This window comes from Lonchura striata, chromosome 37 (genome assembly GCF_046129695.1).
Source record: "Lonchura striata isolate bLonStr1 chromosome 37, bLonStr1.mat, whole genome shotgun sequence".
In the NCBI taxonomy this organism is placed as follows: Eukaryota; Metazoa; Chordata; class Aves; order Passeriformes; family Estrildidae; genus Lonchura; species Lonchura striata.
The window spans coordinates 1,719,941-1,746,839 of NC_134639.1; the positions used below are offsets into that span (position 1 = coordinate 1,719,941).

The 26,899-nt window shown below is 49.6% G+C and overlaps 2 protein-coding genes and 1 long non-coding RNA gene across 3 annotated transcripts in view; all 3 read right to left on the reverse strand.

Moving 5' to 3' along the window:
- The window catches only part of LOC110469521 (uncharacterized), a 612,305-nt gene that overhangs the window by 209,300 nt on the left and 376,106 nt on the right, over positions 1 to 26,899 (reverse strand). The window lies entirely within an intron of this gene.
- On the reverse strand, positions 283 to 10,133 carry LOC144248003 (uncharacterized). The gene is made up of 2 exons (XR_013341415.1): positions 10,018 to 10,133; positions 283 to 672 (listed from the first exon to the last, which is right to left on the reverse strand). It is a non-coding gene; the product is annotated as an uncharacterized LOC144248003 (long non-coding RNA).
- On the reverse strand, positions 13,032 to 20,854 carry LOC144247975 (uncharacterized). The gene is made up of 3 exons (XM_077789776.1): positions 18,740 to 20,854; positions 13,824 to 14,524; positions 13,032 to 13,035 (listed from the first exon to the last, which is right to left on the reverse strand). The coding sequence occupies exons 1-3, from the start codon at positions 20,852 to 20,854 to the stop codon at positions 13,032 to 13,034; spliced, it is 2,820 nt and encodes a 939-aa protein (XP_077645902.1).

Below are 26,899 nucleotides of genomic sequence, written 5' to 3' on the forward strand. Positions count from 1 at the left end.
TTAAAAATATCGGTACCTGATTTGGTACTCCTCAAGTCAGCATCCTAAATAGGCCAAAGACTGCCCTACCTAATTCCAGTGTGGAAGTTTTGTTGCTGTCCCTCCTTGTGTCACAGATCATTGAAAACTTGATTATTTCATGGTCCCTGTGCCCCAAGCAGCCTCCAACCCCCACATCTGCCACCAGCCCTTCTCTGTTTGTGAGCAGCAGGAGACAGAGATTTCCTTGGGAGTGGAGTGTTACAAAAATTTGGTAAAACAGAAAACTCCTTAACACCAGTGCAGCATTAAGAAGCAGCATTCTTTATTCAGCCGGATGCACGGGGGATAGCTCCTCCCAAAGCCGAGCTTGCTGAGTACAGGAAAGTTTCTGTTCATGTTCTATATTTTGCACACATATTCATTGATTGTCCTGGACTAAACACACATCTGATAATCATTTTTCCAGAATCATTAACATATTTCCCCTCCCCATTACCCATGCTGTCTTCTGTCCCGGGGATCTTCCCTGGTGGTCCCTGGTGGTCGTGGACCCCAATGTTCCCGTGGGCCTGGCTGAGCTGGCAGGACACTGAGGCTGGTGAACTTCCAGTTCCCCTTCTCCCACAGTTGGCATTGTGTGGTTTCCATAGGCCTGGGGAGTTGGAGAACAAGCTCCAGTTGTCAGCTCACCTGGTGGAGACAATTCATCATCTGGTGACATGAGGTCACAGAGTGGACTGTGACATCACAGAGTGGACATCAAGCAACTACAGCATCATTGACTGTCTCTGTGACATCAGATAAGAGGCTGTGACATAACAGCAGACTATGATATCACAGAGTGACATCAGAGACCAGCTGTGTGACATTAGAGATCTGGCTGTGACATCTCAGAGCAGGCTGAGACATCCCAGAGGGGCTTTGTGACATCCCAGGAGGGCTCTGTGAGGTCACTGGGTTGGTCACTCCGCCCCAGCCCCCCCTCACAGTTTCTCCCAACAAGTCCAATGCTGTTCATGCCCAGCGGAGTCCCTGTTCCCCAGTATCCCCCCGGTCCCCCTGGAGCCACAGCCTCCACCCAAGGATGTTCCACAGGATCCACCCCAGAGCCTGACATGGGGACAAGGGGCCAGGGCTGTTTGACCAGGACATCAAGTACGTGGATTATCCAAGTCCCTGTGGCCGGAGTTGAGTTCCCCAGGGCAGGAAAGATGTCTGGCAGCTGGAGCAGGGCTAGGGAAGGGCCTCCAAGGTGGGGCTGGAGCCCTTGGGCTGTGAGCAGAGGCTGAGGGAGCTGGGCTTGTCCAGCCTGGAGCAGGGAAGGCTGAGGGGCTCCTCATCCCAGCCTGGCAATGCCAGCAAGGAGGAGATGGAGAACACAGAGCCAGGCTCTTCACCGGGGGCCTGGTGGGAGACAAAAGCCAATGGGTGGAAGGGGAAACAGGGAAGATCAGCCAGGACAGGAGAAGATTAAATGAGTCAGTTGGTTTCAGCATTTCCTCAACACCAAAAGCATCCTGACCTCCCTTCTCCATTCACCACTGACAGCTTTGCAAATCAGGAATTGTTTGAGCTCTTTTGCCCCCACTCCAGGATGAGCATCCTGATGCAAGAACTTAACTGTGTTTATATCTATCAGAGAACCATGTAAGTCTAAAATCAGCTTTAGTATGGAAATCACTTGTGGATGGTGGACTCATCAGATGCTGCTGGGATGTTGCACATAGCTCAGGGAAGAGCGTGTTTGTTATTAAATTGTGTTCTGTTCAACCATGGTCTGTTTGCCATGAAGAGAAACTTTCTGTGCCTCTGAGTCTCACCAGTTCCTGACCCCAAAGGACACAAACCTGATAAGTTGTGGTTCCCACTCCAGTCGTGGCACTTGGAGCTCCCTCCATCCCCAGAGCAGAGCTCCCTTGTCCCAGAAAGTCCCTGGCAATGCAGGGATGAAGGAAACAGGACAGGCTGTAGGGATCAGGGGCAGGGCACGGCCAGGGATTTTGGGGTGGTTGTGAGCCCAGGGCAGGACCCGGCCCTTGACCTTGGTGAACCTCATCCCACTGTCCTGGGCCCATGGCTCCAGCCTGTCCAGATCCCTCTGCAGAGCTTCCTGCCCTCCAGCACAGCCACACTCCACCCAGCCTGGGCTCACCTGGAACTGACTGAGGGTGCCCTCGATGGCCTTGTCCAGATCAGCAATAAAGAGATTTCACTGACCTGGCCCCAGCCCTGATCCCTGGGGACACCCCTGGATGTGACTCCATTCCTCAGCTGCTCTGAGTGCCAGGGGGTGGATGAGGGAAATGGTGGGGAGGGGGTAGGGACAAAGTGTGATTGATTGTCAGCCATGAAGGATCTTTGTCGCTGTTGAGGCAGGACGGGAATTAAGAGGCTCTGACTCAGAAGGCTGTTGAGAGTAAACTCCGGTTAATTCAAAATGCACTGCTCTTTTATACAGAGCTCCGCAAGGACCAAATCCATTGGTTCTGAAGTGAAAACAACCCACCACCATTGGTGCAGTGTGGAGAGTTTTGTGGATGAATGGCTTCGTGAGAAAGGACATGACTACGTGCAGTTAGTGAAGCAGTAGCTGAAAATTGCACAGTGCAGCAATAGCAGATGTAGCAACAATATCTTATGTCCTTGGGTAAGCTGGTTCCCAACAGTAGAATGGTCAGCAAAAAGATAAATGTAAGGGAAAACAAAGCAAGCTTAGAAAGCCCCAAAGGCAGGGTTGACCTGTTTTTGATACACCAATGATGAGCCTAAGTTTTGCAATATGCATGAGCTTCATTATAACGGGTATAACTGTACATGCGTGCTTGTAATAAACTGAGACTTGTTGACATTATAGAATGGACTTGTCTCCTTTCATTTTTTCTACACCACAGCATCACCATGGTCTTATTGGATACGCAATCTCTCTATGGACCATTGGTTCCATGCAGCCCTGCTGTGTCACAGTGGTTCCTTGGTTCCATGAAGCCCCACTGCATAGCAATGGAATCTTGGTTCTGTGAGGTTCTGTGCGGTCACAATGGTGTCCCTGATTCTGGAGACCCTTGGTTCCACAAGGTTCCATGATGTCACAATGGTCTCCCTGCTTCCAGACTGTAACAATGGACCCTTGGTTCCACGAGGTTCCATGATGTCACAATGATCTCCTTGGTTCCACACTGTAACAATGGACCCTTGGTTTCATGAGATTCCATGATGTCACAATGATCTCCTTGATCCAGACTGTAACAAGAGACCCTCGGTTCCACGAGGTTCCATGATGTCACAATGGTCTCCATGGTCCCAGACTGTAACAACAGACCCTTGGTTCCACAAGGTTCCACATTGTCACAATGGTCTCCTTGGTTCTGGACTGTAACAATGGACCCTTGGTTCCATGAGTTTCCTAATGCCACAATGGTCTCCATGGCTCTGGAGTATAACAATGAACCCTTGCTTCTACAGTGTTCCACGATATCACAATTCTCTTTTGTTCTGGTCTGTAACAATGGACCCTTGGTTCCACGAGGTTCCACAATGTCACAATGCTCTCCTTGGTTCTGGACTGTAACAATGGAACCCTGGTTCCATGAGATTCCATGATGTCACAATGATCTACTTGGGTCCACTAGGTTCTATGGTGTCACAATGGTCTCCGTGGCTCTGGATTCTAACAATGGATCCTTGGTTCTATGAGATTCCATGATGTCACAATGATCTCCTTGGTTCCATGAGGCCTTGCTTTGTCACAATGGACCCATGGTTCCATGAGCTTCCGTAGTGTCACCATGGTCTCCTCGGATCTGCGTTGTCACAATGGACAACTGGTTCCATGGGACCCTGCTGTGTCACAATAAACTCTTAGTGCCATCAGGTTTTCTAGGGTCACAATGGTCTCCCCGGTTCAACGACACCTTGCAGTGTCACAATGGCTGCCTGGTTCCCTGAGCTTCCATAGTGTCAGCCATAGTCTCCTTGTTTCTGCAGTGTCACAATGGACCCTTGGTTCCATGAGCTTCCTAAATGTCACTGGTCTCCTTGGTTCCATGTGGCCCTGCTGTGTCACAATGGTCCCATGAGTCCATGTCCCTTGGTTCCATGAGTTTCTCTACTGTCAGCAATGGTTCCTCTCCTCCAATGCGGGACCATTGTGTCACAATGGACCCTGGGTTCCATGAAGTTCTTCAGCATCACAATGGCCCTTTGGATCCATGAGGTTCCTTCGTGTCACCACGGTCTCTGTGGATCCACATTGTCATAATGGACAATTCCTCCCATGCAGTCCCACTGTGTCGCAGTGACCCCTTGTTTCCATGAGGCCCCACTTTGTCACCATGGACCCTTGGTTCCATAGGTTTTTTTCTCTAACAATGGACTCCTTGGTTCTGTGAGTTACCCTGCATTTTACAGAGGTTTCTTTGCTTGCCACAAGGCCTGGCTGTGCCTCAATGCACCCTTGGTTCCATGAGGATCTGGAGGATCACAAAGGATCCTTGGATCCACAGCGTGTTGAGGAGTTTCTCATGGAACAAGGACATGCTATCCTTGATGCTGTTCCTTTGCAGGAGCTGGACAACCCTGGCCTGCAGATTACAGAGTTACTTTAGTTACTTTAAAGTACTTAGGACATTCTTGGAAAGACAATAGGCCTTGCACAAACACAATAGCCAATGCTGGGTGCTGAGTAGTACATGAAAACTGGCACATACTATAACCTGATCAGATGCTTGTAGAATAACAGCCAATCAATAAGTGACAATAGCAAATAAATATTCATTGGTTAACATAATATGATTACATTTATTATGTTAACCAATGAATGTTAATTTGCTATTGTATTATGTAAGGCAATAAAGGCATAAAATAAGACATGAAAAAATTAGACAATAAAGGAGGATGACATCAAGCCATATTGGTTTGGGTGTCATTACTCCAGCTGGCTCTCTGTGGGACCCTCTTCAGATTGTCAGCAACAAGGGATCTTGATTTTCATACCTAGTAAAAATGGATTAGGAGATGCTGGGGATCCATATCAACTGGGGTTTGATGATATCAATCTATAAATAGGAAAAGTAAACAGGACAAAACAATTCCCTCTGCACTGTTTTCAATATAGTGGCTTGACTTTGAATACACTTCTGCAATCTGTCTAATTAACCACTGAAGAATTGAAGACTTGAATTATTTCCATGGGCTTGTTTTGTTTGGGTGTTTGGAAGAAATATGAATGAGCCTTTGTCACTGAATTTCTACACTGAAGAGCTCAAGAAAGAAGAGGCCTCTGGAGTAGTAAAGTTCATCACCAACCTCCAAGGTGCTGAGGATTCATCCCCATTAGAGCAGCAATGAGCAGAAATGGGCTCAGCTTTGGGGCTACCCCAGCTCTGGGATGGGCCCTGGGCCTGGAGCAGGAGCAGCTCTGGAGGGCCCCAGGGCCGGGGCTCTTGTGCTGGCCTGGGCAGATGGGATGGCAGGAGGGGCTGCAGAGCTCTCAGCACCTCAGGCAGAGGGGAGCAGGGCAGCCAGGGAGCTCCTTTGGCCTTGGCCAGGCCCCTTCCCCCATGGTGGGGCTGAGTCCTGGCTGAGCTGCAGCTGCTGCTGTGCCCTTGGCAGGGGCTGAGGCCGTGGGGCAGTGCCCAGAGCAGCCTGGGCTGAGCAGAGCTGTGGGGCCAGAGCCGGCTGGGCTGTGCTGGGGAGAGGCCCTTGGTGCTGCCCAGAGCTCAGGGCAGCTGGCAGAGCTAGCAGGGAGCTGGGCTGGGCTGGGAGAGCCTGGCACAGAAACCATCAGTGTCCATCTCAGCCTGGCTGAGCAGGCAGGGGCCAAGGACAGCAGAACATGGTCGGCAAGTTCTCTGTGTGGGAGATGAGCTGGTGAGTCCTTGAGCCCTCCCAAGCGCTGGGGCTGCACCTCCAGCTCCAGAGATGTGACAGATGGGAGCAGAGACAAATCATTCCTGCTGCATTCTTCATTGTGTTTGCTTGTACAGGTGACCTGGATCCATATGTAGACGAGCTGTTTTGTGTCTGAAAACACTGGTAAAGTAAGAAGAATACTATTTTTTAGCTGAAAATAATATTTCATGCATAACACACAATGAGAAAGAAAAGACACATATGATCAGAAGAGCATCTGAGTTTTTCAGAGGACAAGAGGCTCATTGATGTTGCAGCAGTCAAACCTCTTCAAATACTTTCCTCAAGGCTTCCTTGAAACGGGAGGTGACCACCAGAGGCCAAGGCCAGCCAGAGCTGTCTGTCCTGGCAGATTTTGTCTGGGAGAACCCTTGCAAATCGGGAATTTTGGAGGAAAAGTGTCAATTTTGGCCATGGTTGCCTGTGCAGAAGGGATGGTACTTTTCCACAGGAAGAAAAGCACAGATCCCCAGTGTTTGAAGCAAGGTGAGAGCCAGCTCTCAGGAAGACAAGGTCAAAAAGACTTGTTTGTAATGGCAGCTTTTGATGGGAGCAATCCCTGGATATTGGGAATTTTGAGGGGAAAATCCCATTTTGGCCATGGGTGCTTGAATGTGAAGGGCAGTTCTTTTCCATTGGAAAGAAAGCCCAGAGCCCTTGGCTCCATGAGGCTCTGATGTGCCACAGAGGCCCTTTGGTTTCACAAGGCCTAAAAATGTAGAAATGGTCTCCATGGTTCCATGAGGCCCTGCTGGGTCACAACAGACCATTGGTTTCACTGAGCCCCACAGTGTCACTATGGTCCCTTTGGCTCCAAGAGGCCCTGAAGTGCCACAGTGGCCCTTTGGTTTCACAGGCCTCAAAGTGTCAAAATGGCCTCCATGGTTCCATGAGGCCCTGCTGTGTCACAAGGGACCTTTGGTTCCATGATGCCCCAGATTGTCACAATGGCATCCTTTGTCCCGTGGAGTCAGAATGGACCCTTCATCCCATGGACCCCGACAGTGTTCACTGTAGTCCCCTTGATTCCACGAGGGCCTGCCATGCTCTAATGGTCTCTGTGTTCCAGTGGGTCCCAAAGTGTCAGGATAGTCTCCATTGTTCCATGAGGCCACGCAATGTCACTGTGCTCCCCTTGGTTCCACAGAGCCCCACAGTGGAACAATGGACTCTTGGTTCCATGAGGTTCCTCAGTCACAATGGTCTCCCTGGATCTGCAGTGTCACAGTGGCCCCTTGGCTCCGTGTGGCCACGCTGTGTCACAATGGCTCATGGTTCCATGAGGCCACACAGTTTAACAAGGGACCCTTGGTTCCACGAGGCCTTGCTGTGTCAGAGTGTCCCCTTGGTTCCCAGAGGTTTCTCAGTGTCACAATGATCTCCTTGGATCTGCACTATCACAATGGACCACTGGTTCAATGTGGCCCCAATGTGCCAAAATGGATTTTGGTTCCATGGGGTTCTGCGGTGTCACCATGGACCCTTTGTTCCATGAGTTTGGGCAGTGTCACAGGTGAGTCCTGGGTTCTGTGAGGCCCCGCTGGCACCAAATCTTGGAAATATCACCATGAGGCTCCTTAACACTAATTTGCTATTTCAGAGGGTATAATTTATTCAGGCCTGAGGCCTAGTGAGGGCTAACTCCTGATCTGATGCAGACATGTAATTTTACCAGTGTATTGCTCATATACAGTTCCTAAATGCTAATTATGATTTACCCATTTCCATTAAACCCACCCCAAGTTCCCAGATTCAGTCCTTGTTTTCTCTGTCACTGCACCCTTGAGCCAGATATCTTATCTTCCAGCCATCCCTGCTGGGAAAGCAGCCCCTGAATGCCTTGTTCCTGTGCTGGAAGTTCACAGGCAGGGTAAAAATGGAATTAACCCTTTGGGTATCAGCCCAAGGCTTTGTGTGGCCAGGCAGGGGCAGCAGGAGGCAGAGCTGCCAGCAAAGGAAGGGGCCAGCGAGGTGGGGCAGCCGGGGGTGACAACAGCCTGCAGGGACAGAGGCACAGGGCAGGGACACCGTGGGACAGCCTGGGCTGCAGAGGGCTCAGGGATGTGCAGCAGCTGCAAGGCCCTGACAGAGCCAACCTGTGCAGCCCTTTGGCCGTGGCTGCTGGCCCTGGGCCTGAGCCACGAGGGGACAAGTGACCCTTGCAGCCCTGGGGCCTCAGTGCCTCCTTGTCCCTGCTCAGCAGCCTGGCAGGGCCGCCCCATGGTCCTGCCCTTGGCATTACACATCCCCACATGCCAGTGCCCATCCCGGGAAGAGCCCTGAGCAATGAGGAAGGGACAGGATCTGCCTTGCCAGGGGCTGGGGCTCAGGCTTGGGCCCTTTGCATTCCTGAAACACATCCAGGTTTGCTCAGCACCAGAGACACCTTTCCCTTGCCTGTCCCAGCTGTCATCACTGCCTCCAGTGTTCTGCTCTGACTGGAACCTGGGGACACTTTCTCAGTCCTGTCCCTCAATGGGATCCATTAAAACTTCAAGAAGCTCTGAAGTTTTAATTTTGAGTTCTTGAGAAGTTTTTTGAAGACACATTCAGGGACTGAGTCTAATGTAAACAACACCAAAGCCTTGAGAGGGTCATTAAAATTTTCCTATTCCAGTTGTGGAGAAAGATTTCAAAGTGCTTGTAAGAAATACACATTCCTATTTTAAAGGGTGTATTTTATTACATTTCTCTTTAGATCAGAGGTGATTGCAGCATTCTGTGTTTGATATTGACCCAGGGTCTCCCCTCAGGAGCTCTGGCCTGCTCAGAGAAGCTGTGCCCTGAGCTCTGGCCCAGCGTGGACAACCTTGCTCCACATTGCCCCAGCCCATCCTGTCTGTCCTCACTCACCTGGGACCTGCTGTGCCTGCAGAGCTGGCTGCACCCAGCCTAAGAGGGGCTTTCCCTTTTTCTATGTTTGAAGCAATCTAAAACTCCTGAGTTTCCCCATGAAAACAGACACCCTCCTCAGGTGTGTGCCAGCCCAAGGTGCCACCAAAACCATCCAGACCGGCCCTCGACCAGCTGTGAGGGTGGATCATCAGCCCCAGCTGCACTGGGCACTGCAAGGAGCTGTGGCCATGGGCACTGCACTGACCCCACTGCTGGGTTTGGCTGCCACGGCAGCCCTGAGAAATTAAAACTGTCCTTGGAAACACTAGGGAGGACTGGGACATACTGGGGAACACTGGGAATGCTGTGGGAGACACTGGGACATACTGGGAGTGATACTGTGGGGATCTGGGACAGCCTGGGAACATGAGGAATGCTGAGGGGGAATCTGGGTGGACTGGGATGGACTGCGGGGGTACACTGGGACACACTGGTACATACTGGGTGTGAAACAGGGAGTGAAACTGGGGGATACTGGGACAAACAGAGAACATTGTGGGGAAGACTGGGCAACACTGGGGCATATTGTAGATGACATGGGAGGAACTGGGAGGGCCTGGGAATGAACTCAGGTGTATTGGGAGGGACTGGGCTGTGCTGGGAGGGACTGGAGGGGCACTGGTGCTCTACTGGGCTGTACTGGGGATGAACTGGGCTGTACTGGGAGGGACTGGAGGGGCACTGGGACTGTACTGGGCTGTACTGGAAGGGACTGGAGGGGTTCAAGGGGCTGTTCCCGTCCCCTCCCATTGGCCGAGGCTCCCGCCCATCACAGCATCCAACCAATCAGCGCCAGGGATCGTGGCTTTGGGGGCGGTGCCTACAGTCAGCGCCATCTTTCCTTTTGCCTACATCTCCCATCATGCCCAGCAAGCCAATAGAGCCTCATTGGGGCCGGGACTACAACGCCCGTCATGCCCCGCGCTCCACAGAACCCCGGTACCGCCCCCATTTGTCCCGTAAGTGCCCCCCAGACCCTCCGGGATCACCAAGTGCCCCTCAGCGCCCATTCGGGACCCCCCAAAAGCGTCCTAGGATCCCCTGAGTGCTCCCAGCCCCACAGATGCCCGGTACAGCCACTTCTGGGAATTCCTCTCCTCTCATCCCCCGCGGCCCCAGAGCCCCTCAGAACACAGTTCCGCGCCTAAAATTCCTGCTGCGCCCTGCGCTCTAAGGAACCCGGTTAAATCTCCCCAAGCTCCCCCCGAGTGCTCCAGAGCCCCCGAGGACCTCACGTCGTGGCTCGGACGCAAAAGTGTCCCCCGACTGCATTCCCGGTCCGCAAACACCGCGTCCGAGGCACTTCCGGGACTACAGCTCCCATCATGCTCCGCGGCGCACGCCCAGCACTGTTCCAACCGTGCCTTCATCTCCCGTCATGCCCCGCGCCCCAGCGAGAGCCGCTGTCACCGAGCCTGGAACTCCCGTGATGCTCCGCGGTCCCGTTACACTCCATTGTACCCGCGCCTACAACTCCCGTCAGCCCCCGCGCCCAGCGAGCCCCGCCCGAGCCCCCCTGGTCTCCCCCGGACCCCGAAGGGCCCCAAATTCCCCTCCCTGACCTCCAGGGCCCCCCTGGACCCCCGAGTGCTCCCCCGGACCCCGAACTGCCCCTCAGGATCCCTGAGTGCCCCTCCAAGTGCCCGCCCGGCTCCCCCAGGTGTCCTCCAGACCCTCAAGTTCTCTCTGAATTCCCTCCCCAGACACAAAACTGCCCCAAATGTGCCCCAGAAATGTCTCCATGGACCCCAAAGTGGCCCCTTTTACCCTGTCTGAGAAAATAATACAAAAAACGACAAAAAGCTTAAAAACAGGAGTTATAGCGCAGAGGGCAAAATCAATAGCTGAAAGTGGTCAATGAATTAATGAAGGGAATTGTGATACTTAGAACCCATGACCAAAAAATTTTTTGTTTCCTAAAACATATACATTTTTTGTATAAATTTTAAAAATTACGTGTTAAAGATACAGAATAATATTATTAGACATAAGAAAAAACAATTATAACTGTATTTATTAATTAACCTTTATTTATAAAGAAAAATGCACAATTTTTTAATGCTTTGGGCTGTCAGTCTTAAGCAGGCCCTGTCAGACATGGTGAGGCTGGTGGTGAGGAGCAGCTTGTCCAAACAGGGTCAGCCCTCAAGGAGCTCATTCTTCTCCATGCCCAGCCCTGCTAAGGAGCCATTGAGCATCAAGATCACCTGGGAAATGATTCTATCAACTCTTCTCTGAACAGAAAAATAAAAGAATATTCATGTGATGAAAAAATAAAAATCAGGAGGTGGACTTTGAAGTTTCCCTCCTGAACAGAACAGCAAACTGCACAATCCCTGGAGACTTGAAGACAATGGAAGGAAGACAAAGAGCTCCTGAGGGCTTTCTGTATTTTAAGGATCCCCAGGGTGGATGTGGGGCTGGGTCCAGGAGCCTCAGGCACTGAGAGAAGGATGAAGAAGCTGCTGAAGGAGTCAGAAGCAAAACTCCAAGTTGCTCGGAGAATCCCTGGTCCCCAGTGAGGGCAGGGACTGCCAAAGGCTCCCCAGGCACTGGAGAGAGCAGATCCTGGAGGCCAGGACTGCAGGGAGCCCAAGGCTCAGAGCAGGGAACTGCAATGCTGAGCAAGGCCTGGGCTGGCTGGGGGAAGCAGAAAGGCCAAGCCCTGAGCCCAGCCTGGCACAGCAGGGCCTGTCCCTCACGGGTGGCTCGGGGCTGTTTGTGGGGCAGGGGGATGTGAGGGGCAGCAAGGACAAATGCCATAAACCTGCAGCCCCTGCAGCCTCCTCAGGGAGGGCGAGGGAGAATGTGAAAAATGCCAATCACTTGGTTTTTAAAATTTTAAAAGTTTAATACTAATAAAATGGTTATAAAAATAATAATAATACAATTACAGTAATAAAGTTTAGAGTTAGGACAATTACAAGACAATAAAAAGCAAAGAATTATGGATGTCCAGGTGCTCTCAGACACTAAATCGCAAAAAGCATGCCTTGTGAACAAAGGAATAATGTTACAAGCAACAGCCTGTTGCATATTCATATATCTCATCCATGATGCATAAATTCCTTGCAAATTAAGAACATTTCTGCTTTTTGTCAACTTCTTCTCCTTAATCCTGTTGGTTCCACAAAGATGGAGAGAAGGTGGAAGAATGTTTGTCTTTTCTGATAAGGAGGCTGTGACTTTTTATGGGCCCCCTTCGCTGACATCTCTGTGTGAGGAGTTTCTTGATTATCTCATCTTCCTGCTTGAGCTTTTAACAAATCCTATATCACAGAGTTTCTATTTTAACATTATGTTGTAACCTAAAGCTACATTTAACTCACTATGTAAGAAATTAATACAGCATAACTTTCTAACATGACACATATAATATTCATTGTAACATTTGCGAAAAGCCAATCATAAAATATGCATTTTTCACAGAGAAGCAAAGTGCAGCCCCTCACAGGGAAGTTCCTTCTGTGGGGCTCCCGAGGCGCTGCCCGAGCCCAGGGACAAAGGCCTGGGTGCCTCTGGCCCTGCCAGCCCTGCCCAGCCCTGCCCATCTGTCCTGGGGCTGTGCCCCTGTGCGCGCTGCTCCTGTGCCCTGGCCGGCTGCACTCGCCCATCTCGCTGTGCCCCAGCATTTCTCACCCAGCGTTTCTGTGCCCTCCCTGGGCTGCCTGCACCCAGCGCTGCCGGCTCCTGGCACACAGAGCCGGCCCATGACCCAGCCCCATGCTGGGACACCTCCAGCACCAAAATTCTACCCTGGCAGGGACTTTTCTTCCTCCTCAGCTCCAGGCTGAACCTTCCAAGCTGTGCTTTGGGCAGGTTTCCTTCTCTTCCCACTGCCAAGGAAAGCTCTGTCTCCTGCTGGTAACAGACAGGGAAGGGCTGGTGGGAGATGTGGTGGTCAGAGACTGTTTGGGGCACAGGGGCCAGGAAATTACTGAGTTTTTAAATACTCTGTGAAAGGAGGGCCATCAATAAATCTTCTACCCTGGAGTTACAGAGAGCAGACTTTGGCCTATTCAGGATTGATTTGGGGAGTACCAAATCAGGTACTGATGTTTTAAAAGGAAACAGCCCTTAAAAACCAAGGATTCCAGGAAGGATGGACACAGTTCAAGAAAGAAATGTTGAAGGAGCAGCAACAGCTTGTCCCTCTGTGCCAAAAAGTGAGCTAGCAAGGAAAAAAAATGGCCTGGCAGGTCATGGAGCTTTTTCCAGGAACTCAGGGGAAAAATTAGGGTGCATCACCTTGGGAGGGAGGACCAGGAAACTCAGGACATGCTTAAGAATGTTATTAGGTCATGCAGAAAGCAAAATAGAGAGGTAAAAGCTCAATTACAACTTAGCCAGGCCACTTATGTGAAGGAGAATAAAAATGTTTTTATAAATACATTAATGGCAAAAGGAGCGGTAAAGACAACCTCCATTTGGTGGGTCAAAAAAAAGGTTCCATGAGGCCTCTGGGTGCCACAATGAATTCCTTGGTGCTGCAGTGTCATGATGGAGCCCTGGTGACACAAGATCCTGCAGTGTCACCAGGGACCCTTGGCTCCATGGGCACCACAGTGTGACAATTGTTCCCTCAATTCCCAGAGTCCTTGCAGTGGAGCAATGGCCCCTTGATTCCATTGTCCCCAGGCTCTCCTGCTGGGGAAAGCAACTGAGTGATGAAGCATTTGCTGCATCTGAACACTGAGGTCCATCTTGCCCCCTCTTTTCCTTATTGCCATTGTTCCAACTGCACATTTCTCAGAGGATAACCAGGGATTTTGGGACAAAACCACATTTTTTTGATTGGGAATGTCCCTGGGGATCCCCATTACACCAGGGTGAGGTCGCTCTAGAGCAGCTTCTCTCTCTCCTGGCAACCTTTTTCCTCCTCCCCAACCTCCTCCTTCTCTGCCTCCTCCTCCTTCTTGTTACCTTCATCCCCACTGTTCAGAGCATAATTCCAAGAGAAAAGCCAGTGATTTTGGGGCAGAAAACTGCTTTTCTGAGAGGGAACCTCCACAGTGGTTCTGGTCCTGTCAGGGCACCCTTCCTCCCTGTCCTCCTCCTCCTGCCCCGCACTGAGGGCACACCTGAGCTTTGCCCAGAAGAGGGGCCGCGCAGGGAGCTCGGAGGGCCAGTGCAGGTGTGTGTGCCGCAGCAGCACACGGCGCATGCGGTGGAAGGCCGAGAGCTCGGCCTCGGGGATGTCCTCGAGGAAGATGAGGACGAGGACATCGCGCAGCTCATCAAAGAGGCGATAGCTGGCCATCTGGATCTCCAGTGAGTACCACTCGCTGCGCAGGTACCCGCGGCTCACCACGCACACCGTGTGCTGGCTGTTGTACACAGCGTCCACGATGTTGTCCACTATGGCGCGGCCGGGGTGAAAGTCACGGTGGTGCAGGCAGAGCCACAGGGCTCCGCGCTCCAGCTCAGGCACCAACTCCTCCAGCACCCACCGCTCATCCCCAGAGTTGTAGGACACAAAGGTGTCGTAGGTGTAGCGCCGCTGCTCCCGCCACCAGTGCCCACGTGCCCACGCGTGCAGCGGGAACAGCTGGTAGCGCAACCGCCAGTACCCACGGTGGTACAGCAGTGGCAGCACTAGCAGCAGCAGCACGGCTGGTGCTGTCCCTGCAAACAGGTACCGCCCCATGTCCAGGTAGCACACGCGTGTGTCAAAGGAGTGCAGGTACGTGGAGGCCCCACCTGTCTCACCACAGGTGTAGTTATACAGGTAGACCACCTGTTAGAGGGAATGCCGCGGGAGACAAGACTCATGATATCATGATCATCAAGTCTCAGTTTATTGTGACAGATTACACAGTTTATGTATGTTCGTTAATTAGCTCATACATATTGCAAAAGCCAAGCTCATGATTGGTTGCTATGTGACTTGTACTATTATCTTAAAAGTATCTTTATGATCGATACATGCCTGTCCATCTGGCCTTGCAGTTAGAACAGCTTAGTACTCCTTTGTTCTTCTCTATCTACTTTTACATACCAAGCAGTTTCAATATCCTGCTTTCTGCACACCATCTACTCTTCAGGGCCATGCAAACTTTGCAGCAGTCACGTAGCCCTCCCTATTTGGATTAATTTTACAGTATCATGTCCCTTGTCGTTCAACCATTCCTCTGTCAGGCTCTCTTCATCTCCCCCGTTTTCCTTTTGTACAAGAAGGTGTGCATTCAGCATTTTCTGCAAAAGCTGCTGCATCAAGCCTTGTAAGCAAGTAAACACACAGGGCAAAACAAACAGAAGTATCACAATTATGCTTAGAACTATTATGCCGTATTTGATAATGTCTCTTAACTATGGTCCAATCCCCAATCCTTTTAGCTATCTTTCTAAACCTAATCTATCCTCTACCTTTAACTGTTGAGTTAGCTCAGTCAATTTTCGTATTTGCTTATGGATAGATGTAGAGTGATCAGATAAGTTCATACAGCACATTCCTTCAAATTCTTCACAACTATGACCTTGGGCTAGAAGAAGTAAATTAGTGGCAGCTGCTCTGTTTTGCAGAACTGCATGACAGATACTACCTATATTTGTGGAAAGCTCACTTAATATTTTAGATGAAATATTAATTTATTTTTCTGTCCAGTAGGCTAGGATTTTTAATTGTGTGAGAGCTTGCACTGAAGCAACTCGTGGGGTGAAAAATGAGGTTAGTATTACAGAAGTGCACCCCACTTCATATTTCTCATGGTTTTGATTGTTCTGTTTAACATGAAAGGAACAAACTTAATTCTAAATACAAACTATATTTATGATAAACTTAATGTTATGCTTTTGATTATCTAATTGATTGTCCCTCTTTTTCTTTTGCCATTGAAAAGCAATGGTAAAATGAACAGAAAAATCACAGGCATTACTAAAACTCATTAAAACTTAGTAAAAAAAGTCTATAACATAATTAAAAACACACTTATGAAAAAACCCAAAGTCTACAATCTTCTGTGGGTGAAACACAAATCTTTGCACAATCCACTTTTGCTGTGCATCCTCTGATTTACTTGTGGAGAGATTAGTGTTCTCTTGAAATTGATAAGTTTAACATTCTTCAATGAAATCTATCCAGATTCTGCACCTGCTAAAACACAAACAAACTCAACACTCCCCACAGGGACTGGAGGGTCCTCTCTCAATTCTGTTTCCTAAAATTTGCATGAAGAAATGGAAATATCAACATCTTTATAATAAACATGAAAAAACATCAAGAACAAAACAATGCATATAGTAAAGAAACTAACAACAAATAAAAATCAATCAGATAATACACAATTAATATTACATATAAAATCACAGTTACCAAGTGCTACACTATCAAATTGTCATCCCAGAGTCTGCAGCAGCTGATAAACCTTAAAACAACAGAGATTTGGATAAAACATGTCCGGATCATGTCTCTCCAAAACTCCCTTTGAGGCTCAGCTGCCCTATATGGTCAAATTGTCAAGCCAAAAGGACTTGAATACTTTTTGATGCAGAAAACACCTGGGTCAATCACACCATCCACGTAGAGCCAGAGCTTGGCCAGAGCTCAAACTCTAATTGGAGGATATGTTTTAACACATTATAAAACAAAAGTCCTAGAAATAACAGTTATAAGTAAAAAACCTTATTATTAAAACTTTATCAAACTATCAAATAATTGAACCTGTCTAAAATCTCTTTCAAGACAAAAATTCTCTAAATACAACAAACCCTTTCTTCAGAAATCTGAAAATTTGAAGTCTGAAATCTTGAACTAAAATTTGGACAATGAATTTTTAAAGGAAGATGAATTGCAGCTGCATAAAAGATTGGATAAAGAAAACACATGAGTAGTTAAAAAATCAAAAACACAGGATCCTGAAAAAATATCTTGTAATCAATCACCTAAAGAGACAATAAAACATATGAAAACTGACTGTAAATACTATAACAACACCTTAATACCTTAATACCTTAATAATAATTCTTATCACAAAAATCAGACAACTCACATTTTATGATTAACCTATTAACAGGAAATGTTTAAAATAGTTTAAGCAAATCCTTTTAAAGCACTCATATAACATTAGTAACAATCACTACTTATCATTACTTACAAAAACTTAACAATCACTATTTATCGTATTATCTATAAAACTTAAAAATCACTATTACTTATATTATTATCTATAAAAACCCAAAGACGGAGATTACAAACTCAATACTAAAATTCCATCAGATGACATTTTCTCAACTCTTTGTTTTCAGAGACATTTTTGGTAATTAAATCATTACTAACATTTCTATCTTTATACAGTGATTTTTATCTATATCATATTTGAAATAACATTGATTCACATAATGTTCATCCTTCTTGGTATCTTGGAAAACACTCAGTCCTGCTGTACTTTTTCATTACGTCTCTGACTCTTGTAAGAAATTGGGAAGATGCTGTTGAAATTTTTGCTGTAGTGTTGCGATCCCGCCATCGGCGGCGCTGCTGCTCTCGGCGTTGTCGCTGCCATGGCAACCAGGACTGTGCCGCCATCTCCGCCGCCATTGCTGGGCGCTGCGGGGAGATGAGGGGCGGCGCCGCCTCGCTCCCGTCCTTGTTGTGTCACCTTGTGGATGGGAGAAGAGACACCCCCGCCACGGCCGCGCCCCGCCTGCTCCGGCTCCAGCGCGGCCGAGCCCCCAGGAACGCCCCTCTCCCCCCTTGCGCTGTTGCTCGGCAGCAAGGAGCCTTCCGTCTCTCGGCTGATGTCCGCTCCGCCCCGGGCTCGCCTCCGGCTCGGTGCTGGCCGGCCCCGCTCTGTCTGGCCCCGCGCCTGCTCCGTTCTACCTGATTCCCGTTCACAAAAAGTGAATTTGGGATCCCAGTCCCGTTGCCATAAAGCAATTTGGATCTCAATTTCCAGCACCTCAATGCTACTAGTGTCTATGGGAGGTACAGGCATTTCAGAAGCAGAGATGGGAATGGGAAAATTTGTGAGAACCGGAGGGTTTGGCTCACTGGAGAGAAGCGAGGATTTACATTCCTTATTTTTCTCCAGAGCTGTCCGTATCATTTCCACCGCCCTCTATTCTGCCTGACACATTAACAATTCGTTATCAACCACTCTCCAAAGTTTACTCATTTTCTTGCCCGGTTTATCCTCATCTAACACTAATTCCCACAACTTATCCCTATATCTTCTCCATTCTGAAAGTTTATGAACACTATGGGGGTTAACGAAAAAGCCGTAAGACTCAGCATGATGCAATAGCGAAGGGAGATCCTTATCTAAGTCAATCCCCCTAATCTGCCTTTTTATAAGAGAAGCACTAAATAAATCATATGCTGCTTGCCTTTCCATGATTACGTCGGTACCGTTGCTGGCTCCTTCAGGCTTCGGCAGCACGTATCGGCTGAGCCCGCCGCTGCGGTCACTCAGGGCGCGGAGCAGAGCGTTTCGCCTCTTCTCTTTATTTTCGCCGTCCTTCCAGCTGCAGGACCCGAACCCCAACGCAGCACCTCTCTCGCCTTAGGCTCGGATCAGGTCCCTGCTTTCGGGCGCCAGTTGTTAGAGGGAATGCCGCGGGAGACAAGACTCATGATATCATGATCATCAAGTCTCAGTTTATTGTGACAGATTACACAGTTTATGTATGTTCGTTAATTAGCTCATACATATTGCAAAAGCCAAGCTCATGATTGGTTGCTATGTGACTTGTACTATTATCTTAAAAGTATCTTTATGATCGATACATGCCTGTCCATCTGGCCTTGCAGTTAGAACAGCTTAGTACTCCTTTGTTCTTCTCTATCTACTTTTACATACCAAGCAGTTTCAATATCCTGCTTTCTGCACACCATCTACTCTTCAGGGCCATGCAAACTTTGCAGCAGTCACGTAGCCCTCCCTATTTGGATTAATTTTACAGTATCATGTCCCTTGTCGTTCAACCATTCCTCTGTCAGGCTCTCTTCAACCACCTGCACGGGCCCACCTTCCAGCCAGGCAGGCAGCCAGGCATTGGCACAGCTGCAACTCAGCGGGCACTTGCGCAGGTCCAGATAGCGCAGGGCGGGGAGGCGGGTGGCCAGAGTCACATCCAATGTACGCAGCTCGTTCTTGGCCAGGTGCAGCTCCTGCAGTCGTGTTAGGTTGCCGAAGACCTCGGGGCCAAGGCTGCGCAGTCCTGCACTCTCCAGGTTCAGGCTGCGCAGCTGGCTCAGGTTCTTGAAGACGCCGGCAGGCAGGTGGCCCATCCCGCCATTGCTGTCAGCCAGCGTCAGGTTCCGCAGCTGTGCCAGGTCATCGAAGGCATCGTCAGGGATGGCCGAGAGTGAGTTCTGTGCCAGAGAGAGTGAGCGCAAGGCACCGAGGCCCTGGAAGAAACGTTGTGGGACTACACGCATCCCATATGGCTGCTGTGCCTGCAGATTCAGGTCATAGAGGTTATGCAGGTAGCGGAAAGGCGGCAGCTGCCGCAGATGTCGGCTCAGGTAGTGCAGCGCGTTGGCACGCAGGTCCAGCACACCCAGCATCAGCTGCACCGGCTGGAACGCGGCCGCTCTCACCTCCAGCAGCCGGTTGTGGTCCAGGTAAAGTCGGCAAAGCCGCGGGAGGCCCTGGAATGCCTTGGCTGCCAAGTGCTGCAGGTTGTTCCCACCCAGGTCAAGCGTCTGCAGCTGGTCAAGCCCCTTGAAGGCGCCAGGGAAGAGCACGGCCACGCGGTTGTTGCGCAGGTTGAGGTCTCCCAGCTGGTGCAGGTCAGCAAAGGAGCCGGGCAGGAGGTCAGTGAGCAGGTTGTTGTCAAGGCGTAGGTGCCGCAGGTCGTGGAGTCCACGCAGCGCTGTGCGGTCCAGCCGTGCCAGCCCGTTCACATCCAGCCGCAGCTGCCGCAGCGCCGGTGCATTGTCAAAAGCACCCGCACCAGCCACCAGGATGCGGTTGAAGCGCAGGGACACGTTGTGCAGCTGCCGCAGAACTGGGGACCCGTTGCACGATGGCAGCCACTGCAGCAAGTTGTGCTCAGCCACCAGCTCGCTCAGCTCTGCGCGCTGTGCCTGGTTCAGCAGCCGCCCTACACAGCCCAGGTGCCGCAGCCGGTTGCCAGATAAATCCAGGGCACCCAGCACCGGACACTCAGCCAGAGCCCCATCGGGCATTGCTGTGAGCCCCATGCGCTGCAGCTGCAGCCTCTGCAGCTGCTGTCCTCTCAGCTGCTGGCACAGGTATTCCAGGCCGCTCGTGCCTACCTGTAGCCCTGACACGTCCACCTGGTGCGGGTAGATTCCAGGCACACGCAGCAGCTGCACTACGTCCAGCGGGTTCCCAGCCAGGTGCAGGTATGTCAGGTTGCTCAGGCACAGGTGAGCGAGTGGTGCAGGGTCTGAAATGTTGTTGTAGGACAGGTCAAGCTCACGCAGCCCTGAGGGCATCACCCCAGGGGTGGCCCCTGAAAGAGCTCCCAGGGAGTTGTTGCAGAGGTGCAAGACCCTCAGCGTGGGTGGCAGCCCCGGGCCCAGTGTCGACAGCATGTTTACACACAGGTCGAGCAGGTCTAGGTGCGTCAGATTCCCCACAGCCATGGCCACGGGCTCCAGTGCTTGGAGCCGGCCATCCCGCAGCCAGAGCGTGGTGAGTGCGGCCAGTGGCTGGAAAGCTCCAGGGGCCACTTTCTGTAGCGGATTGTGGTCCAGCCGCAGCGTGCTCAGATTTCCCAGCCCAGAGAACACACCCGTGGCCAGCACTGACACCTTGTTGTGGGCCAGGTCTAGGTGCACCAGTGCTGACAGCCCCCAGAAAGCCCCTGGGGCCAGGCGTTCCAGCTGGTTGTGGGTCAGATCAAGGGTGTAGAGCTGCGGCAGGTGGGCAAAGGCACCAGGGGGCACCTGGTGCAAGATATTGACAGAGAGGTTGAGGAATGTGGCAGTGGAAGGGAGGTCGCCCACTGCAGCCCCCACGGTGCTCAGGAAGCGCTGGATGCAGTGGAACAGACCAGGGTCCCGCGGTGCCTGGATGCAGTTGCGGAAGCCATAGGGAGAGACCCCTGCAGGCACCACCACCAGTGTCACCAGTGTCACCAGCAGCGGGGTGCACATCCTGACTCACCCTGCAGAGATCCTGGATGCAGTGGGAGAGAGAGGAGGAGGAAGCATATCCTTGGTACCACAGAGACCACGCTCAAGGCCCAGAGACCACACTTGGGGACTCAGGGATCCCCACCACCCTAGGGATCCCCTTGTGAACCAGAGACCCCACCAGCATCCCAAAGACCCAACTCAGGGCCCAGGGACCCCCGATCCACACCCCAGAGACCCAAACAGAACACCGGGACTCCCACTCTGTGTCCAAGGACTCCTCATCCCCACCCCAGGGAATCACATACATACTCCAGGGACTCCCGTCAGGGCCCAGAGGACCCCCCCACCCCCATCCACAACCCAGGCAGACACACTCCAGGGACCCCCACCAGAGCCCAGGGACCTCCCCTAGGGCCAAAGAACCTCCACACACCCCAAGGACCCCTTGCCCCCCACGGATTTTGGGCACCCCCCTGCTCCCCGTCAAGTTCCCACCGTGCCACTGCCTCTGCTTTGGGTGATTTTGGGGTTAGAAATGGGAAGTTTGGGGTATCGCTTTTTGTCACCACTGCCCCAACCACCTCCCAGTGACGTTGGTGGGGGAGGCCCCTGCCCAGACGGATTTAGGGGTCCCCAAGGGGCTGGCAGGGCTACGAGTCTACACAGCAGGGTCACCCCGCCTCGGTGCAGACTCCCGGAGTCTGGGGGGCCCCTGGGACACCCAAGCCTCTTAGCCCAGGCCGCGCCGTCCCCCTGCTGCCACGTGCTGCTCTTGGTTCCTCTTCCCCTTCCTCAGACTGAACCAGCTGGTTTTGGTTCCTTCGGGGAAAATACTGGGCTGTACTGGGTTCTACTTTCTTATACTGGGCTATACTGTACTATATTGGTCTACAGTGGGCTGTGCCAGTTGTACTGAGTTATCCTGGACTCTAAAGGCTGCTAGTGGGCTGTACTGGGCTGTACTGGGCTGTATGGGTCTGTACTGGGCTGTACTGGGCAGTACTGGCCTGTACTGGGCTGTAATGGTCTGTACTGGGCTGTACTGGTCTGTACTGGTCTGTACTGAGCTCTAATGGGCTCTACTGGTCTGTATTGGTCTTTACTGGGTTGTACTGGTCTGTACTGGTCTGTACTGGTCTGTACTGGTCTATACTGCTCTGTACTGGTCTAGACTGGTCTTTACTGGTCTGTACTGGTCTGTACTGCTCTGTACTGTTCTGTGTTATAAGTTGAGGTGAATAATTTGATTCAGCCTGTTAAGATCAATTAATAATTTTATTAATTACAGCAAGCGATAGCAAGCAAAACAGCGCTGGGTTCAGCTGTGAGCCTGGCTCCGCCAAAAGCTGACAACCTTTCCTTCTCTTCAGTCCCTTTTTATCTTGCATGAGTGGGGGTGATGAGTCTCGTTCCACCGTGGTTATCAGTCCCAGGAACAATGGGTTTCACAAGTGGGGTGGTGTGTCTCCTTCCACTGCGGTTTATCAGTTTCAGCAACAATGGGTTTCCACTGCGGTTATCAGTTCCAGCCAGTCCTGCAAAATCTTTCACAATCTTTGTTTGTGGTTACCAGTCAAGCCTGCAAATTCCATGTCCCGACTTCCCCCCCTTTTATCCTAATTTCATACTTTTGATGAACAAACAAGTCAATGCAGTTTCTCACAGTCCCCCATTCCATATTTTATCATTTTGTTCATCAAATAGTTTTATTTCTTGGTGGGCTAGAATCAAAGTCTCTTCTACTTCAGGATCTCTAGGGATAGTTTCATATTTGGCTTTGATTAGCATCAGGTGTGCTGCTTCCGATCTTCTTTTTACTATTTCAATTACCTTGTTGAATATACATGGGCCAAATGTTAATCCTAACACTAATAATATTAAAGGACCCGCAATTGTAGATAGCAAGGTAGTTAACCAAGGGGAGTGATTAAACCAGGTCTCATACCAGCTCTGCTGGGCCTCCCTTTCCCTTTTCCTTTTCTCAAGTCCTGCTTTCAGTTTTGTCATAGTGTCTCCTACCACCCCAGTGTGATCTGCATACACACAACATTCTTCCCGGAGGGCCACACACAGTCCTCCCTGTTGTAAGAATAGAAGATCTAGTCCTCTTCTATTCTGCAGAACTACTTCCGATAAGGACCTTACTGACTTTTCCAATGCTGATATTGATTGTTCTATACGTTCCAAATCTTCGTCTACAGCAATCCTCAGGGAATTAAACTCCTTTGTTTGTTTTACTAGGGAGGCTACTCCCGTACCGATACCTGCTCCCCCTGCAAGCATTAAAAGTGAGACTGTAAGTGTGGTCAAAGGCTCTCGTTTTTGTATGTGGTGTTCTGGGATGTTTTGTACATTATACATATATTCGTTGGGGTGATAGATAATTTTGGGAATCACAGCCACCTGTATACAATAGTCAGAGGTTTCGTCAAATATTTCTAAGGAAATACAGGGGGTGAATCCTCCTTTTGAGCAGATCCACTTGGTGTTTTTAGCGGGAACTAGCCATTTAGCTGGAGTATCTTCCCGTTTAGCTTTAGTAACAGTCTCAGTGTGGGTACTCTGCCAATACATCGTCCCCTCCCCGTTATTGAAGCCAAAGTCATTCCTTTACCCCGGGAATCTTTCCAATTACATTGCGGGGGATTGCTACCATTAAGACATCTCGCCTTTTCAGATATCCTTACAGCTTCGTAAAATGGAGGCCTAACATCAAAGCAGAGCCAACAGCGTTCTGTTAATTCTGGCTGAGTAGCATTTAAGACTTTATATACTCCCTCCATTAATTTCCAGAGAGTGTTAAACCGGGAATCCCCACTTGGCGGTGTTGTAGGAGTTGTAGTTTGGTTATCCGTTATCAGGTTCCTAGCTGTTAAATCCCCAACTATTACAACTATTACTGCTGGTACAGGCCCTTTCTTTATGGTAAATACGCTCCCTCTGTCTTTTCCAGGTTCCCAATACCGAAAGCCCCATGATCTTCCTACCATCCATCCTGGGTCTGTGGGCTCAGTTATGTTTAAATGCACAAATTGGCAACTCCCTTTCCACCCGCCCAAGAAGGCGCCACTAGAATCCTTTTGTGGAGGGGTACACCCATAGGGTCCCCATGATACTTTAAGAAATTTATCTCCTGCTGCTTGCCAGTCTGAGGCTATTGTTTCACACCCCCAGTACCCACAGAAATATTCTCCAGGGTAATTGCAATACCCCTTTCATGGGTTCGATGCTGGACACATGTAAAATCCTGCGGTATTAAAACAGGGCTCTACAGGGGCTAGTTCACATAACTGTGGGATAAAACTAGGGGGTCCGGATGTTATCTGACTCCGAATTACCCTGCCATCTATTCCGGTTAGCGTCCACTTAAAGGGCTGGTGCAGAGCCGGGGAACCCTCCCCTTTATGTATGATACAAAGCATTAAAATACTTATAATCTGCCAATAAGGGTGGGGTCCTGACCTTGTTTTTACTGCATAATATCCTGTTTTCCCTTTTTGGGTTTGTTGCCTTTTTGGTGTTTCAGAGGTAATCAGACGGGTCGTCCAGGGGAACCTAGTACTCGGTTGGCAATAGTTGGAGCATTTCAGCATTATTCCATTGCGGGGGGACCTGGCTTTTTCCCCTCTGCCTCACTCGCCGACCCAGTTGCTTCGAGCCGCGAGGTGAACCATCTTCTCGGCAGCAGCGGTACTCGCCTGGGCGTCCCTTCCCCTGCTCCTGCCTAACCTTGTACTGATCCCAATTTTTATCCTTGACCGAGGGTGGGTTGCACGGGACCCCCTTTAGTTCCCTCCGACAACACCCTTTTATAATTTGGGCAACAAATGGAGTGGGTTCGTTAGTATGGAAACAAAAGTTTCCTGGATGCACTCGTTTTGTGTATATTTTCCACCAATCCTCAGACTCGAAACGAACCCACTGATTTTCCAATTCCCCTAATTTTAACACAATTTTGGTTAACTTTCGTTCAGCCTTATAGCATTCTGTACAGACCCCAGTTGGCGGCCTCCCCTTTTGGCAATGGACCCACCACCGTTCTTGGCAAACTTTACATGCAAAGCACACAAAAGGATAACAATCACAATCTACCTTATTACAAATTATCAAATAATCACTAACAAGCAGGTAATCATATCCCTTTTGTTCCCCTTTGTGATCAACTTGAATGGTACACACAGAGTTCATCGGTTTTTCTTAATGGTAACCTTCAATTCCCCAGGCAGGCTGGTCACTTTCCACTGGTCATCTGTGGTGATCGGACCTTTAACTCGACTGGCATGTGTCCACCCCTTCTCGGCTGTCCGTATCGCAGTTCCTGTGGTAAGCAGAACAACAAAGGGGCCTTCCCAACGTGGGGTTAAAGAATTTTCTTTCCAGGATTTAATAAGCACATTGTCCCCTGGTTTGATTTTATGTATTGTAATGTCTAAAGGTGGCCTCTGTGTCAACATCCATTTTTCCCTCAATTCCTGCCTTCGGCTCATAATTTGTATGATATAATGCTTAATCTGGGAATCCTTCAAGCATGGATGGTCTGTAGGGGCTTCCATATCATAAGGCATTCCAAATAACATTTCAAATGGGGAGATTCCTACATCAGTTCGGGGTTGAGTTCGAATATTTAATAAAGCCAGAGGCAAACATTTTACCCATGACATCTTGGTTTCTAACATCAACTTCGTCAGTTGTTTTTTTATTTCCCCGTTCATCCTTTCCACTCTCCCCAAGCTCTGTGGATGCCAAGGAGTGTGATATTTCCACTGGGTTCCTAAGGCCGTTAAAACATCTTTTGCGATTTTAGAAGTGAAATGAGGTCCCCTATCTGAGTCTAAATATTCAATTAATCCATATCGGGGAATAATTTGTTCTAGTAACACTTTTACTACGGTATTTGAGGTGGCTCGGGCAGTAGGATAGGCTTCCACGTAATGGGTCAAATGGTCTACCAGTACCAATAAATATTTATACCTCCCCACTTTTGGTAATTCTGTAAAATCTACTTGTATGTGTGAGAAGGGTCTTTGTGCTAGCTCCCTGCCGCCCATTGGTCTTTCTCTCAGTTGTTGTTTATTCACTTTTTGACAAGTTAAACACTGTTGAGTTACCTGTTTTGCAAGGTTATAGACTCCTATACACATATATTTTATAGCAAATTGATCAACCAAGGCTTGTGTACCCCAGTGGGTTTTCTCATGGATTGCTTGTAGGACCCTCATTGCCATCCCTTTTGGGAGTACTTCCCGCCCGTCGGGCAATACCCATTTGCCTTCCTCTTTTTCTCTTATCCCCATCTGGCCTAATTTCTCCTTTTCTTGCACAGTGAAGTCTAGTATGTAATCAATAGGTCCATGAAACCAGCAATGTTTCTTTCGAGGGGTATCACAGGCACATTTTATTGAGTCTATCCCATAGTATTTCCAGCAAACCCAACACGGTGGATCTTCTAAGTCAGCTCCACAAGTGGAGCAATCCTCTCTCCTTGTGACAAGCCCTGTCCATGGCTTTAAATTCATCAGGGCCGCTCGTTTCGCTTCCTGGTCCGCCAAATTGTTTCCTCGTATTGAATTTCCAATCCCTGCTTGATGTCCTTTTACATGGACAATGGCTATTTTCTCTGGCCCTCTCAAAGCTTGTAATACCTGCCGAATCAATTCTTTATGTACCAGCCCCTTTCCCGGTGAGTTCATAAGTCCCCTTTCTTCCCAGATTTTTCCAAAAGTATGAACTACTCCATAGGCATATTTAGAATCAGTGAAAATAGTCCCACTTTTTCCTTCCAATAATTTTAGAGCCCTAAGCACCGCATATAATTCGCATGCTTGGGCTGACCAGCTGGGGCTAAGGAGACCCGATTCTGCTGTCTTAAATGTTTTCCCATCTATTATAGCATACCCGGATTTCCTTTTCCCTTCCAGAACTCGAGAGGACCCATCTACATACAATCGAGTCCCTTCTTCTAGCTCTTCTTCCTCAAGATCCGGCCTTATTTTTGTTTGTTCCTCTATTTGTTGAAGGCAATCATGTGTTAGTTCTGTAATTGGTTCTCCATATAAAAACTGG